The 16,596-nt window shown below is 47.7% G+C and overlaps 1 protein-coding gene across 3 annotated transcripts in view; it reads left to right on the plus strand.

Moving 5' to 3' along the window:
- Positions 1-16,596, plus strand: part of LOC147616421 (ubiquitin carboxyl-terminal hydrolase 9-like) — an 88,113-nt gene that overhangs the window by 42,514 nt on the left and 29,003 nt on the right. For all 3 annotated transcript variants that reach the window (XM_086777501.1, XM_086777502.1, XM_086777503.1), the window contains exons 5-6: positions 12,750-12,809; positions 12,903-12,998. In XM_086777501.1, the coding sequence (XP_086633627.1) occupies positions 12,750-12,809; positions 12,903-12,998 (156 nt within the window). The remainder of the gene's footprint in view (positions 1-12,749; positions 12,810-12,902; positions 12,999-16,596) is intronic.

Below are 16,596 nucleotides of genomic sequence, written 5' to 3' on the forward strand. Positions count from 1 at the left end.
TCCCGCACGGCGCCCGACTCCTCCAGCTGCGTGCGAAACTCCTTGCGCGTGCTCGTGAGGCGCCATTGCCTTTCCTCCTCGCTCGCCGGCTTCTTGCTGCCACGTGTTTATCCAGCAGCTTTCAAGGTTGTCCGGCCCACTGTGCAGCGACAGGCAGCGGCAGTGGTCGTCGCCAATCCTCCTTCTCCTATAGGCTTAGTGCTCATCCTTCGCTTGCCTCTATTGAGTTAACCCTCTGCACTTGCACCGAAGCTGTGCTCTGTAGTTGCCAGCCTTACTGTGGCTTAGTTGGGTTGGCCCTCTGCACTAGTTGAATAGTGTTTATTGAAAGCGAGAGGCAAGTGCTCAACAGGTCTGTGCAGTTCTGTTTGCCAAGGCTCTGATACCAGTTGAAAGAGCTATGAAAGCTCAGCTGTAGAGTTAGGGTTTCATGTGGGAGACACATACAGAGAAGAAGGGAGAGAGAGAGAGACATATGGGGATAAGTCAACTCAATGTATGAGTGTGTGACTCCCCTATCACACATGTATATTTGCTCTAGTACACATAGTGCACTTAGTACATTAAAAGTACTAAGTGTACTATGTACTATAAACTTATGGGCTTGTACACACTACAAGGCTGGGCATAATGCCTTTACCCCAACATGCCTTTGCAATAGCATCAAACTGCCATAATTTACATGCCCAAACCTAGCATGCCACAATTATGCCTCTTGCATGGCAAGTGTAAGAGTGGTAACCACATGAGCATCATGTTCTCTCCTATCAAACCTATCAAGCTTATATAACTCATGGTACAATGTGCCAGAAGTGACCAATGCATAGCCACCTTCACGATCTTTCACTGTGCATCTATCGTCCTCAAAGTTCATTGCATATCCTCTTTTGCTTAAAGAGGAGATGGACAAGAAGTTCTTCTTAATCCTTGGCACATACAATACATCTGGAAGACATAAGTCTGCACCATCTCCTGCTGTGAGGATCAACTCACCAACACCCTGAACTGGATAAGAAGAATTGTTTGAACATGTTACTCGTTTGCCTTCAGGGGCAGCCATAAGCTTCTTAAACAAATTCCTCTATGAGGTAATGTGTTTAGAAGCACCACTGTCAAAGTACCATGTGTTGTGTCTTTCATTGACACTGAGAGACATCCTGCTGTGAGGATCAACTCACCAACACCCTGAACTGGATAAGAAGAATTGTTTGAACATGTTACTCGTTTGCCTTCAGGGGCAGCCATAAGCTTCTTAAACAAATTCCTCTATGAGGTAATGTGTTTAGAAGCACCACTGTCAAAGTACCATGTGTTGTGTCTTTCATTGACACTGAGAGACATATGCTCTAATGATGCATCATAGCTGCAAGTAAGAAAAGTCCACTCATCCTGCATAAGATTTATTGATGCATCATCTTTCATTGCAGGTGATGAAGAAGAATCTACAGCCATGCTGCTTTCCTTTTTCTTCTCCTTTGCAAGCCATTTTTTGCACGCATTCAAATAGTGACCCGGCTTTTTGCAGTAGTGACATTTGCCCTTTTTCTTGGGCTTGCCTGGCACTTGCATCATTTTTGGCCTTTTGTGAAGGCTATCCCAAATAAGCCTTTGGCTGAAAAATGCTTTTGGCTTTTCCTTTGCCTTTGCCTTGGGCAACAAAAGCCCCATCACTGCCATGCATGACGGAAGATTTGTTCTTCCGATTCTGCTCCTCCTGTAGTAACAAGCCAACCAACTCTTCAAACAAGATTGGTTCCGGGTTCCCCCACATAGAGTGAGTGAGCGATGTGTGGAAGTTCAAATAAGTTTCTAGCAGTGATGACAGTGTCCTGGAAACCGTTTCCTTTTCACAAATGACCTCATCAATATTGAGCAACTGCTCTCGAAGATCTTGGATCTTCGTGAGATGATCAGCCATACTGTCACCTTCATTCATGTCCAAGTTCTCAAGTTCCTTCACGAGATATGCAACCATGGCCTCATTCCTTGCCTATAATACATGGTTTCAAGTACATCCCAAGCTTGTTGTGAGGTCCTACAAGACTGCATATGCAGTATGATTGATCGCTTTATTGACAAAGCAATCAAACCCATCGCTTGGGCATCACGAGTATCCCATCTCTTTTTCTCTGTGAGGGAGGAGTAGGAACTACAGCTTGTTGAGCACCACGGCCAGGTGTGTTAGGTGCTATGTCAACACGGCGTATATCTTCACCTGACACATAACCCCATATTCCTTTGGCCACAAGAAGGTTTCGGACCATGAAACTCCAGAGGGAGTAGTTATTATCATCCAATTTGTCCTCTTGGGACAAAATCCCAAATATATCGGTTGTATTCCCAGCCATAATGCTGAAATCCCTTTACCAAGAGATATGTAAACACATGCAACCAAATATGCTGTAAAAAGCACCTGCAGGCAAAATCCAAGCGCACTTACCGGAGTGCAATGCCAGGCAACCACAAGGTCCTGTGCAAATGTTTTGCCCCAAATACACGGCTGCAAATAAAGTTTGTAGTGTCCTAATAACACATGCAATGCAAATCTGTGAAAAGCCCCAATTTTGTGTACACCAATGGGCTGTTTTATGTGTCAATCGCACATAAATCACAAAAGCCCCCCTGTCATCCTTCCCTCTCTAGCAACCTTTTCACTAAAAACCCGGCCCGGTCTCCAAATCCACTCTAACTCTAATGAAGATCTGTGCATCCGTTCCGTCCTGTCTCCTTTCCATTCCTGCCGTATCCCTGAACACTATTTGTGGTCTTCTTTCCTGACTATTGAGTCTGGCACTCTCACTCGACTCCTTGGAGGATCAACCTCCCTTGGAACCATGGCCTGAAAGCCTTTCCTGGTGTGCCCCAAGTGGCACCTGACTCATAGGACTGCCATTCCCTTGGGTTTTGTGGAACACCACGAACTAACCTCTTGGGAATTCTTCCATGTCTTGTGTTCCTTGCCTTGGACCTCGTACCTGGGCACCTTCATCTGGGACTGAATCAGTGTTCAGCCTTGCTAAGGCTGATGCTCTAGTACCAATGTTACATGGAGAAGCTCTGGGAGTCTTCTTTCAGCCCTAAACACATCCTGGAGCATGCTAATGCAAAAAGCATACAGAAGAGAGAGAGAGAGAGAGAGAGAGAGAGAGAGAGAGAGCTGAGTATTCAGTATATTCTATAGTACAAAAAGGTACGTCTGATCTTGCAGCCTATGGCCGCCTTCTTGAAAAGGTGTAAAACCTAATCTAGTGATCCAGCCCAATGCTGGACTGAATGCCTCAAATCAATGAGCATAGTTGTCTTTTATAGGCCTTGAATACACTGATAGATTGGCCGACTGCTCGTTGGCAAGGTCAAGGGCAAAAACCAAGAGTTTGCTGCAGCCGACGGGTCTTTCTTCCTTCCAGAACTGGCCAACAGCCCTCCATGTCCACCACCGGTCAAATCCCTTGCCACAGCAGCAACCCATGTTCCAAAACTCAGGTTCTGATCTGTCTCTATCTTGTTGCCTCTTCAGGACTAGCATGGGATTAGCCAGTGCATGTCTTACACATGACAGGAGATTACAAGATCATGATGGGCTGATTACCAAGCACTTCTCACATGCAAGGGATGTATTGGCTCCACACATGTTTAACAAGGCCCTATGCAAGGGTTTCCCCCCAGTTGGTCTTCTAATATCATTGTGCCCATTTTGAAAGCATGTGATCCAATGGATCCCGGTAACTACAGGACTATGATGATTGGTCACACATTGGCCAAGATTTATGGATCGATCTTGGAGCATGAACTCAGCAGATGGGCGGAGGAGTAGAGACTCAGAGCACCAGGGCAAGCAGGTTTCCGGAGAGGGCACTCCAAACTGGACCACATCTTCACATTGTGGGGTATCATTGAGGAGGGGAAAGCACATTGGCACTAGACATACTGCTGCTTTGTGGATTTCCGCAAGGCTTTTGACACAGTCCCACGGGCCAGATGGATGAGGAGATTGCAGGACATGGGAGTACCAACAAAGATGCTCTGGGGGATCCTCACACTCTATGAGTTTGTCATTGGCAAAGTGCGGGGCCCAGGGGGGGAAACAAAGGACATACATAGCACTATCGAGGTGAAATAGGGCTGTCCCTTATCTCCCACTCTATTTGGGCTCTACATTGATGAGGTGTCTGACTACATAGACAGACACGGAGATCCGGAGCACTTTTGGCAGAAGTTTTGATACCCATTCTATTGTATGCAGATGACATTGTCCTCATTTCTGGCTCACCAGAGGGGTTGCAGAGACACTTGGATGCATTGCAGACCTTTGCAAGGATCGGGACCTCACCGTAAACCTTGGGAAGACCAAGGTTATGATCTTTAACACCTCCTCGCAGTGGATATGCAGATCTGCACAACAATTTACATATAGTGGGGAGTCAATGGAGCATGTGACCTCTTATGCATACCTTGGGTCACTTTTAATGGACCATGTTTCTCTACGCGGATGGCAGCCAAAACCAGATTGATGCGCGGCTATGCAGCCTTGGGCTCACTTGAGAGGTAGTGCTCAGAGATACAGTTTCAAGAGCCGTGGATAAAGCTCTGGCTATTTGATACACTAGTCACACCCGCACTACTATATGGAGCTCCCATCTTAGGTCTTAGTTTATACCACAGGAGGAGACGGATGGAGGAGCCAGCTGAAACAGACACATGATGGGTGGAAGCCGATGGAGAGGCCGCTATTGATGATGATCTCACCCATGAGTAGAAGTAAGCCATCACCCATGATTAGAAGTAAGCCATCAGCGCCACACGAGATTGTGCGAGCGGAGATAGGGGTTGCACCGATTGTGACAGAGGCTATTTTCCAGATAGTGACATACTAGCACAGATTATGGGAGCTCCCACCAGACAGATACCCCAGGCTCTCCCTAGAGTCCTCGAGACAGCTAGCACTAGACGGAGACACACAGTGTTGGTATGCCCAGGTGAGCACTTGGTTTGGTATGCATGGCATGCAGATGGAGGCACTCCCTCCGTTCCAGTGTAGCATAGAGGCGCCCTCCTTTGCTCTCAACCGCACAGAGCTGAACAGGTTCATTGGAAAGGACATTGTGAGACTCCATACACAAAGGACTTGGCACCCACCTGTCCAGCCCTTTGGGACAAAGATGGCTTTTTATAGGGACCATTTTCTTCGCCTGACAGAGGACAGCTTCATCACACACCTGCACTACATGGACACACATCTGTCATCTAGGGCGCGATGTGCGATTGGACAGATCCGCACCTCATCCCATTCGTTGAGAGTGGAGACAGCCAGATATGGGCCAGGGGTAGCTACACCAGAGGACAAGATATGTCAGCTTTGTCACACAGAGGCTGAGACAGAGGCCCACTATGTATGCAGATGCCCAGTATACTATCAAATTTGGGGGAGGTTCCACTGCCTCTTCCGAGATGGATTTGGACCACTTTCGAGGATAATTGATTTCCCACACCAAAGATGCTTGGGACTTTTCCTCTTGGAACTTCACAAACACAGGGAGTCCCTTTTGCCGCCTAGACCAGCGGCACCTGTCAGAGAACCAGTACAGAGAGCTCTCAGCGACTTCTTCCAGACCAAAGTGACAAGGGTAGATTCACCCACTATACTCGAACTTCAAGCTGATGCAGGAGCTCCGCCAAGAGGAGTGACACTAGACAGAGCCATTGAGCTATGCAGAGCTTGGCACCCTCGACCTCGTGGTCCCCGCCCACGCCCACATCACTCCAAGAGGATCAGAGCCATCATCTCCCACCACCATAGGACTTTCTCCCGCCAGCCCAGCTTTACCACATTGGGTGCCATGTTGCTATGTCCTATGCAAGATATTTTATGGTGATATGAGAGCTGGACACTTTTTGTGTTGGGATCAGATCTGACATTTCAGCTCTTATTACTTTCTTTGATTTTTATTTTTAGTACCCATGATGATGTATTTCATGGACATGATGTAACCTTTTGGTCTCATAGGTTATTTTGGCCTTTTGTAGATGTTAATACAACTCTCTCTCTCTCTCTCTCTCTCTCATAGGTCACTTTGGCCTTTTGAAGACGTTGATATAACATTTCATTTCATTTCATTTCTCTCTCTCTCTCTCTCTCTCTCTCTCTCTCGCCTGCCCCGCCATCGCTGTCTGCCGCACGTCCGTACCTCCGTATCGAGCCCAGCCTAAACATGGTGTATAGGAACATATAATGTATATAGGATGGTATGAAATAGATCCTAGGTGGAAAGAGTGATGTGTGGCAGCCAAGTGTATATGCGGTCGTGAAAGGAAAAAGGAAAGTGTATATGAAATTGAAGGAGTCGGGCAGTGCACCATTCAAGAACAAGAGAGACAACAACGGGTTTATTTTTTTAAAGGGAGAGAGGTTAGTATTACAGTTTTAAAGGTTTTGGCTGGAGGTTTGTAATCTTGCAGGTTTGGAATCCTGCAATGTTTAGATGTTACATAATTGAAGACGTAGCAATGTTGTGAGAGGCTAGAGGCTAGAGCTAAGTAGTAAGGCCCATGAATCATGATCCATGAATGATCATCCACGTGAAGTGCTCGCCTCATGGTCATGGGTAGCTTGTGCCAAAGGAGCATCAAGCTCATCCTCACTCTCATCCTCACTGGCATGCTGCTCCTGCACCTCATCCTCTTGTTGCTCTTCTTGTTGACTCATCTCCCACTCGGTGAAGGGATTTGCCTTCTTGGTCACGCTCTTGCAAAGCATTCGCAAGTTTGGGCTGACGAAGACAAGGTCATTGGCATGCTCTACCCCGAGTTGGTTCCTCTTCCTAGAGGCAATGTGGCTGTAGGTACTCCAAAGTTGCTCCAAGCAAGAGGAGCTGACGGCCTGGCTAAGTCTGCGGATGGCAAGCTGCTGTAGCTCCGGTCCATTCGAACCAAAGTCGTCACACCATAGAGCAGCGCCAACTTTGGAGCGGTTGATCTGTGCATCATGACAACCATAGGAGCCATGAAATGTCCTGTACATGGAAAGCTAGTCCTTGATCTTGCGCCTAACCGATGCATAAGGCACAAGACGGTCCAAGATGATCCTCCATCCAGCGCTCACCTCCCGGTCGCTCTCCTGCTTGTTGCCTTGGAATTCTGGGTCCACCACATAAGCTGCTACATGCAATGGAGAGTAGTGGGAATTCCACCTTCCTAGACACAAGGCATGGATCTCCTCGTATCTGTCTTCGTCACGCACGAAGTCTTTCAACTTCTCTATCATGCGATCCATGGCCTCGTAGGCCTTGCCTACGCATGGTTGCATAGCGTCTACAATCCTCAATAGGTAGACTATGGGCCTCACCATAGCATCTGTGGTCTTCACACGCTCCCACCAAGAGGGGTCATCCGCGTGTAACCTACATCCTTGGCCAGTGTTTGTACGGGACTTTGCATGTCGACAAACTCGTCGCTAAGGAAAAGCCCCCGTAAAGCACCGCTACAATCCTTCAACCGGCCCAACGTGAGGAAGTTGTAGCCAAACCGGGTGTCGGAATATTTGAGGAGAGAGAGAGAGAGGACCTCTTGTTGAACTCATGCCGAAGTCTTTGGTGGTTGAGGACAAAGGAGACCATGGTGTTGGCCTCCTCAATGATCGGGCTGATCCATGGCAATGCTCCTATGTCTTTGAGAAGATTGTTTAGGCAATAAGCCATACAAAAGGACACCGTTACATGTCCATACATACCTTGGAGGATAGCTCCCGCCGCCCTATTGGAAGGCTCCCCATCTGCAACAAAGCCCACTACATGCTTGGGGCCAATGATCTCCATAGTGGTAGCCCACTTCGTCGCAAGCACATCCGCTCTTCCCGGTGCCGGATGCATCATGAGATGAGATGAAGTACATCTCTCCACGGGAATATGCAACCACGCCATGAATACTCCTCTTGCGGGTGTCACTCCATCCATCCACAATGAGGGAGACTCCGTTCCTCTCCCACTGCCACTTTGTGTTGTCGGCCGCTTGCTCTACAATGCGCTTCTCCTTCTCAAGCAATGTAGTGCGCAAGCTCTCGGATGAGGGGGGCGTATAAGTTGAGCCATACTCCCCAATCTTCTTAACCATGACCTTGAAGTATTCCGACCTATTCAAGAAAGCAATTTACTAATGAGAAGGAGACTAGGATGATGAAAACATGAATGATAAATTGGCAATGATCGATTGCACTTACCTAGCCGCTTGAAAGGCAATGTGGTTGTGGAAGAAGCAGCGGGCTACCACCATATCTACCTCCTCCTTCAACTTGGGGTTCCAATTCTCCCCAAGTGTAGATTGTCGCCGTGGGCCATGTAATGGTTGAGAGGCCGTGGAGATGGAGGGTGCCGGCGTCGTGGATGGAGCAGCATTCCGACTCGATGGTAAAGGTGATGGCGTGCATGATCCCGATCCACCACATGACTCCATTGTAGAGGCTTGAGTTCCTCTCCCCATCATTCCGGGATCCACGGCCACTCGTGGTGTCCTTCTTGCCGCTTCGACCGCCTCGTAGATGGCAAGCTTGTCAAGAAGTTCCCGTCTCTTCTCGGGCGTGACATTCGTGCAAAATCTGACCTCAAGCCCACTCTCATGCAAGAGGTGGGCTCACACTTTGTCGGCGCCACCCGTTTGCCGGTACGGGCAAAGCTTGCATGCCCATGGCCAAGAACCGCCTCCATGAGCGGATGGAGTGTAGTTAACCTCCTCCCACCATGTCCATCCCGTTCTTCTTCTACGGGAAGCCCCGGCATGTGAGGAGGATGCCATGGTATGATGGTTAAAGATGGCTTGAGCCTTGAGCAATGAGAGAGAGAGAGAGTCTAGATAGTAGAGACTAGAGAGTAGGGCCTTGTGTGAGAGGCTTGGAACTTGGAAGTTGAAAGTTAGAAGAAGCTTGAGGGAGAGAGACTAGACTCTAGAGAGAGTAGAATCTATATACACTCATAGAGTGTGGCTTGACTCTTGAGGCTTGAGGCTTGAAAGTTGAGAGGGAGAGTTGCTTGAACTTTGAAGCCTTGAAGCCTTGAAAGTTGAAGGGGTGTGTGTGTGCTTGTAGCCTTGTAGCCTTGTTCTTATATAGATATTAGATAGGCAAGAGAGAGAGGCAAGGGCCTGTTAGACATCATCCCCTACTTGCTGGCTTCCTATTTGGTGTCCTATTTTAGCCTCTAGGGCTGACCATGTTAGTTTGAGGGGCTGGTCACCCCTCACATGTATTTTACCCATATTTATTCCCCATTTATGGTCTTGGGTATTTTTCCCATTCGTGGAGGTACTTTTGCTCCAGTCGGTTGCCTTCATGGAGGAGTATATATAGGTGGCATGCCTCCCTCATATTTCATTGCTTGTCTAGCTGCAGTCCCTCACATATGAGGTTCTCCCCTCTTGCTCGGGACATGTATTCCTTTTGGTGATGATATTGAGAGCAGGTTCTCACATGTGTTTCCTCTCCGTCTTTCTCTCTCACTCTCTCTTGTGTTTCCACTTTCCCTTCTTCTGCTGCACATTCTATCATGGTATCAGAGAATTGGTGATTGTCAGTGTTGGATGCTCCCTCCTCTACCTCTTATGATCTGCGTTTTTCTACCTGTGGACAGATCTGCGTTTTTTGCTTTGAAGCTTGCGTTGAAGCTTTTCAAGGGCTGATTCATCCCTCTTTCAGTGGGCTGCAGTTCCTCCTCTTCAGGGCGTCAGTTTGCAGCCTCTAGGCAGCCTGACAAGGGCATGTTTTTTCTGGACAGCATACCTGCCCTTCTTGGCGGCACCTTCCAGGGTTCTCAGGCGTTTTTTTTCAGGTCTGGACAGCAACATAGCTGTCCCAAACAGGCTGCGTTTCTGGCCTGTGTGGGCTTGCTTTTTCCCTAGCCCTGATCTTGGATCTCTTTGGGCTCCCTTTTGTTAGAAGTCATCTCCTGTCTACACATATACACCAGGGCCTTTGTTGTGGGTGTGCCCGCCCTTTTTAGGTGTTTTCTCATTCCCCCCCCCTCTCTCCGTATTTTTTCCTATTTTTCTTGGCATGGGTGGCTGCCCTGTGATGGTAGGAGGACCCAGTTGCTGGCCGACTGCATCAGCATGTTTGTGTTCACATGTTGGAGCTGGCCGACTGGTCTGGACAGGTCGTGGACCTTCTATGCTGGCCGACTGCTATTTGCAAGTCGTGGGCTCCTCTGGTGTCCTGTCGGCTGCCCTACAACAGGCCGACTGCTGTTGGGGGGCCATATAAAATGGCCCCCATCCCCCTTGTCATTTTTGTATCATTCCGGGATTCTTTTGTGTATATAGAGCAGAGTTACACGCCTCTACCTCTCTCTCTTTTGTGCTGCTATTTTTTGCATTGCGTTTTGCTCTCGTGTTCCAAGATCTGGTCATCATCTCCGTTGTGTATTCTGACACCTTTTGTCTGTCCCTTCTGGTTATCTTGTGCCCCCCCCCCCCCCCCCCCCCCCCCCCCCTGATTGTTCTTGTTCTTTGGAGCAGTTCTTGATCTGAGGCTTCAATGTTTCCATATACAGCCTATTTCACAGCCCCTTATACCTCTGCGTTTTCAGATTTGCAGCCATGGTTGCTGCGTTTTTTTGAACCGATCTTGCTGGTAGCTCTACCTTCACTTGGGCTTCATCTGTTGGACCCGAATGGACCCCATCTTTTCTACAGAGTCTTTACATCTTGTTGCGATGCCGACCTTTTTCAGAGGATGCTTTTATACAGCATTTGGCTACTCTTGGTACAGAGTTGGAGCATATTGACTCTATTTCTTTTGAGGGTTCCGGTGAGGAGCAGTTTGCTTCTCCCATGATTGATTATATACAGGATCTGATCTTGGTTGGTTATGAGGTTTTTCATACCTTCTCCAAGCTGGATACACGACATTCGACTTCGGGGAGTATTCTTACACTTGGGTTTGGAACCATTATTTGGAGCAGCACGTCGCAGCCTAAATCCAAGAATCCTCACCTGCTGAAGTGAGCCACCGAAATCTTCTGTGATGGGGGAAAGGGTGATTTGGCCCTTAGGACCAACTAAAAAGATGAGCGCTAGTGCCACACCTGAACCAAGGGATGCTAGGGGGATATCATGGCGAGTGAAGGTTTCGAGCCACATAGGGGGGGTAGGATCTAGGAGGGGGGGTTTGCTAGTTAGGGGGGGTGGTTGAATCAATGTGGAGGCTAATTTGGTCTTTGCCCTTGATCCCCGTGAGACGTCTCTTTGTGTCTTTGGGGGGAGGGGGGGCTCCTAAAGCTAGCCCACTCTCCCAAAGACTCTTGAGTTGGACCTGTGCAGAGGGCCCCCAAGCAATGTGAGATGGAGCGCCTAGGGGGTGGCCATTGGGCCACCTGAAGAGGGGGTTCCATATCAAGGGCTGGCGGAGTCTCTCCTAATTTGTAGTTGGGGGCAACTGGGAGAGGGCAGGCTTGAGGTGGCCTCAAGCTCTAATCAAAATGGCTACAAAGAGGTCATTGAAAGAGGAACTGAGACTGTGAGAATGGGCCTTGGTGAAGATCCATTGCACGCTGGGGTCCAGGTGCCACTGAAAAAGGTAGTACGGGCCAAACTCCATGCAAGAAGAAAAGCCTTTCAAGGCTCCCTGCTTGGCTGAAGGCCTCTCATGACCAGCTTGCCCAACAGCATTCTGCGCTGGATAGCTGGATCAATGATGCCAAGACCGCCCCAATGACGAGGCTGGATAGTCTCCCTCCAGGCCACGAGCTGTCTGCCATCTGTCCTTCATGTGGCCAGAGGCCATGATCGCATTGAAGGTGGCTTAGAAACCATCCTCCATGAGATTCCAGTGAAGAACGAAGAGGGAAATCGGAAGGCCATCCTCTCCGGGGCACTTGCTGTGAGGCAGGGTCCATAGAGCTTCGCACAACTTATCACATGAGAACGGAGAGCACAAGAATATCTACAGCCCTGGTGAGACCACCTCCTGAGTATGTTGCCAAACTCTATCTTGCTGCCTCAGCCTGGGGGGAGAGGGGATTAGCCGAGATAAGTCCTTTGCAAAAATCTGTGGCATGGCACAACCTGTTGGTTGGGGGCGGGGGGGGGGGGGGGGTGTTCAGTCTCAGTGGAGCCATCTCTACTCCTGCAGACCTCATCTCTCAGAGGGTGAGGGCACGTTAGCTCATTGGATGCCTCCGTGGCACCTTTTGCGCACCTGGAGCATCATTGACCTTTGTGGGTACTAATGCTAATGCATCACGAGTGAACTAATCACTGTTGACTAAGAATCAACTAAAGGCACAATCAGGTGGTCTTTGACTCAAGGCCACAGAATGACAAGTTATCAAACTTCTCTTTCCTCTCATGCAATATTGGGGCTGCCCCTTAGGATGCAACATACAAATTCAAACGTCAATTGGTGAGGGGTCTCTGATGAATCCAGTGCTCACTCAAAGAGTTCTGTTATCTTGGTCACTAAGCATTAACTAGCTTAGGGAGCCAGAGAGATGTAGTTCAGAGTGCTTCTGCTTGGACAACGAAGATTTATTATAAGCTAGGGACAGGAGGGGAGGGGAAACTAAGTAGGACTGGACAGTGGATGCCATTCTTGTCCCTTTGTTCATAAAGGAAGGTTTCGAAATTGGTCCTCATGATAATTTCTGTCCTGCAAGGGCTATCAAAAGGACCTACGATGTTAACAAGGGTAGGCTTTCAAATGTAATATAGATTTGGCTTCTTTTTACACTCCTGCTACCAATGACATGCCAAAACTTGCAATTTTACAGGACACTGTTGGAGAACTCTATCGCAGAGCTGCTGAACTGCTGAAGTTGGGATCTGAACAGGCAACCTGCAATGCGTCTTTTTCAATTAAAAATTAGAGGTTCTGGGTGGATTTTTACTTGGAGAAATAATTTGCTTGGGAATGTGAATGTCAGATATTCATATGGGACTACTCTGGAAAGGCAAAGCGTGGCTTACTGAGTGATCACACACAAACTCTTGAGGATGCTGATATCTGTATGGATCATGAGGTATCATTATTATGTTTTTACTTTGCGGTTATTGAATTCTGCTGATTGTGTCCTATACAAAGTGTTTGCTACTTCCCAATTCCCAAGGATGCAGAGAGCTATATAATAGGAATGAAACATGATTCACACTGTGGCTGTGTTTTGCCTTGAACTTGCTGGCTTTAGCTTCTCTTTTAATGTTGGCTTTAGAAGCTTGCTACTTTCAAGTTTATGTTCTATGTTGCGACTGGCATTCCACTTCTAAAGAGGAAGTCAATGGTCAATGAACAACCGATAAGGAAACTATTATAGAGCAACTTACAAGCAAAAATAACCTGGACTAAAAGGGGTCCAATTGAAGTTGTAACAACAGGCCAAATGCCAATCCTGTTCAACTTGAAAGAGCTGGAGAGTTATCCTTCCCGGGTGTTAGTGCCACTCTGGCCTCCCTCTAGGGCCTACCATGGACTTCTAACCCACCCTTCTTTTCCTGCGTGGATCAGCTAGCCTTCTGCATCCCCTCTAGACGTGTACGCATGCACACATGCAAATAGACAGAAAGAAAGAAATATTGTATAACCTGTGTGAAAGACATAAAAGGGGTTGTGAGACCGTATGGTCAATGATGATAGTCCTGTAATCATTCAGGTCCATGGGTCTCTTGCTTTATGGATGGGAACAATAGTGTTTGTGGTCCAAGAGGGAGGGAAGCCTTCACAAAGGGATTTATTCAAGAGTTCTGCATGAGTGGGAGCTAGTATGTGATGCCTGTGGGCAAAGTGTTCCGCGCATAGATCTTCGTGATCTTTTGCTCTCTGATTATGAAGCGTTTTTAGAGCCCGAGTGCTTTTTCAACGTTAAAAAAGAATGATGTGGTGTGTCAACGTTAAAAAAGAATGATGTCGTGGGATGTGGAATGTGCGACATCTGGGGTATGGGCTGATTTGGTACCTCATAAAGCCATTGTACATAGGCTTCCCAAAAGTTGGGGCCCTTTTCCCCTCAAGAATGCACCAAGCATCTGAGTTATCCTCACTCAAGAAGAGCTGGTATAGCTCTTGTTCTCATTTGGCAAGAAATGCACGCTTCTTCTTGCAGGTAAGATGTTAGAAAACCGTTTCATCTCATGTGCTGAAATCAGCCGGTGCTCTCTATCTTCACAAGAGTTGGAGCCATTGTTTCTTCATTGTTCATCATACCATTTTGAGGTTGGGATCCTATGGGGGAGTTGGTAATGGAGCAGGTAGTGTAGGGGAAGCGAGCATGAGCGGAGTCGTGTATGATGGAGGAGAGCTGTGGTGTGAGTGTGAATACGGGGAGGGAGAGATCTAGGCTGATGTGTGTAGGGAGAGGTTATCCTCGTAGATATCATCTAGATCATGATGGAAATGGATGCGAGTGAAGCTGGGGCTGGTGTGGCCGGTAAGGAGGGACACGAGAGAGTGAAGGAGAGGTATGTGTAAGTGGCTCCTGAACATAGTGAACACTCTAGTAGTCTCCCTTGTATATGGTCTTTTTGGTGGGTTTTCCTCGTTTTGAGGTTTCCCACCTGTAATTAATGACATGAAGCGTTACAAAAAAAAAAAAAGTATGTGTAAGTGGCTCCTATGGTTGGGGGTGGGATGGTAAAGTCCTTGATGTGGGACATAAGAGTAGGAGACCCCATCAGAGAGTCTACTATACTAGAGCCTCCATGATATGGGAAACAACTAAGACTATTGATGTGGGCCAGCAGGACATCCCATGATATATGATCAGCTCATGCATATCTCCCATCTCCAGAAGTGTCTCCTATTCTGTGACATGTCTTGCATCTTGTGAGGTCCTCTGTAGGCCCCTCTCTCCCAAATCCATATATGACAGCATGATGGCATCCTCCTGAGAGTCATACATCTGGACCTGTCTCGGGGCTGTCCGTGCATTGAAGTCCCCCAGCAAGAGAATATTCCCTTGCTGGGAGGACTCCGCAATATCTGCAAAGAGGGGGGAACATGGTGACTGTCCATCTTGCATCAAGTCTGGTGCATTTGCTGATACCTTTGGCGGGAAGTAGCACAATGCAATGTATATCATCCTGAGGCCAGGCATGGCTAAAAGCATCCACATGAATCGGGCCTCATCATCCCGCCTAATCACTGTGATCACTTTATGTATGTGAGGCCGAAACATGCATGCCACTCCTCCTCAACGCCCCCCCCCCCCCCCCCCCCCCCCCAAAAAAAAAAAAGGAAAAGAAAAAAGAAAAAAGAAAAGAGAAGAGAACAAAGAAAAAAAGAAAAAGAAAAACCCCATCTGCTGCCCAGTGGTGCACGTCTGCCCTCTAAAAGCTGACTCCCATACATATCCTGACACATCAGGTAGCCCTAACTCAGGGCTTCAATGAGTGTAAAAAACAATCATTTTCCACACCAAACTTCGGGCCTATATCCAGAACCAGATTACCTTGCACTACCCCGTCTCTGCAAAACCTTCCGGGTCAGCCTAGATTGCCGTTGCAATTCCATACGGCCGTGTGGAGTTTAAATATGGTCTCTAGATCCCGTGTCATCATGCAGGGGCTTGTTTGTGATGACGACCCTACCATCATGGTAGACCACCCATTTTCCTTCCTTCCAAGATTTCAGCCATCCTAGTTCTCTTGTGCTCCACCTGTAAGGGTGTGAGATCATCTCCTAGGTATATCTTGGTGGCTTTGAGGTCCACCCTTTTTTTCAATAACTAAATTTGTGATTCGGGGTCTTTAAATTTCAGGATGAGGGGTTGTTCCCTTGTTGGCTCTTTCGTGACTTGCTATACATCCACAAAAGGGGTTCATGTAATACCCATCTGTTTGCATAATGCTGCCCCATATTCCTGAGGTGTGGGACTCTGATGGCTGTTGTTTTCTGTTTCTTCACAACCTCTATCCATTTAGAGGTTGCCTCAAGGTCATTACGAAGACCTTGGGTATCCATTTCCATGGTCAGTTTGGCCTCTTCTAGGCCTGCTTGAAGCGTTATAGTATCAGCTTTCAGCCTCTCAACATGTTGTACTGACTTTACCTTTCTCTTATGTGTTCGTGGCGAAGATGATGACGAGTCTTTACCTTTCTCTCATGCATTGGTGGAGACGGCAAAACCTTCATCATTGTGCACCTTCATTCTTAACTCCTCCTGTAGAATGGATCTGAATCCCTTAAAAGTGTGAGGTGTGGGTCGAATTCCTATGTTCAGGGATGTTACCAAGTTGTCATACATGGGAAGCAACACCCTAACACACCTTTGAGCTAAATACTCAATGGTGTTAGTCATGCAGATTGCTGCCATTTGGTTTTGAATGTCCTTGATCCTTGTCAGGAACTGCTACTTTGTGTCCCCCTCTTTAAGCTTCTGAGCCTGAAACTGGTTCTCTAAGTCCAGCTTTTTGGTTGGGTTGGTTGCCATTTACTGGTTTGCAAAGTATTGTTGATTTCAGAAGAAAGGGATAGATAATGTTCTGTGGTTGGTACACCGCCCAAACTGCCACCGATGATAGTGTAGCATGCATTTGCTTGCCTACCCCTCCAACCCGCATGACTGACAATAATAGAAGACAATGATATAGAGAAGTTGAATATATTGCAATAAGCAAAGATACACTG

Source organism: Cibotium barometz, chromosome 38, assembly GCF_041138505.1.
Source record: "Cibotium barometz isolate CiBa-2024 chromosome 38, ASM4113850v1, whole genome shotgun sequence".
Classification (NCBI taxonomy): Eukaryota; Viridiplantae; Streptophyta; class Polypodiopsida; order Cyatheales; family Cibotiaceae; genus Cibotium; species Cibotium barometz.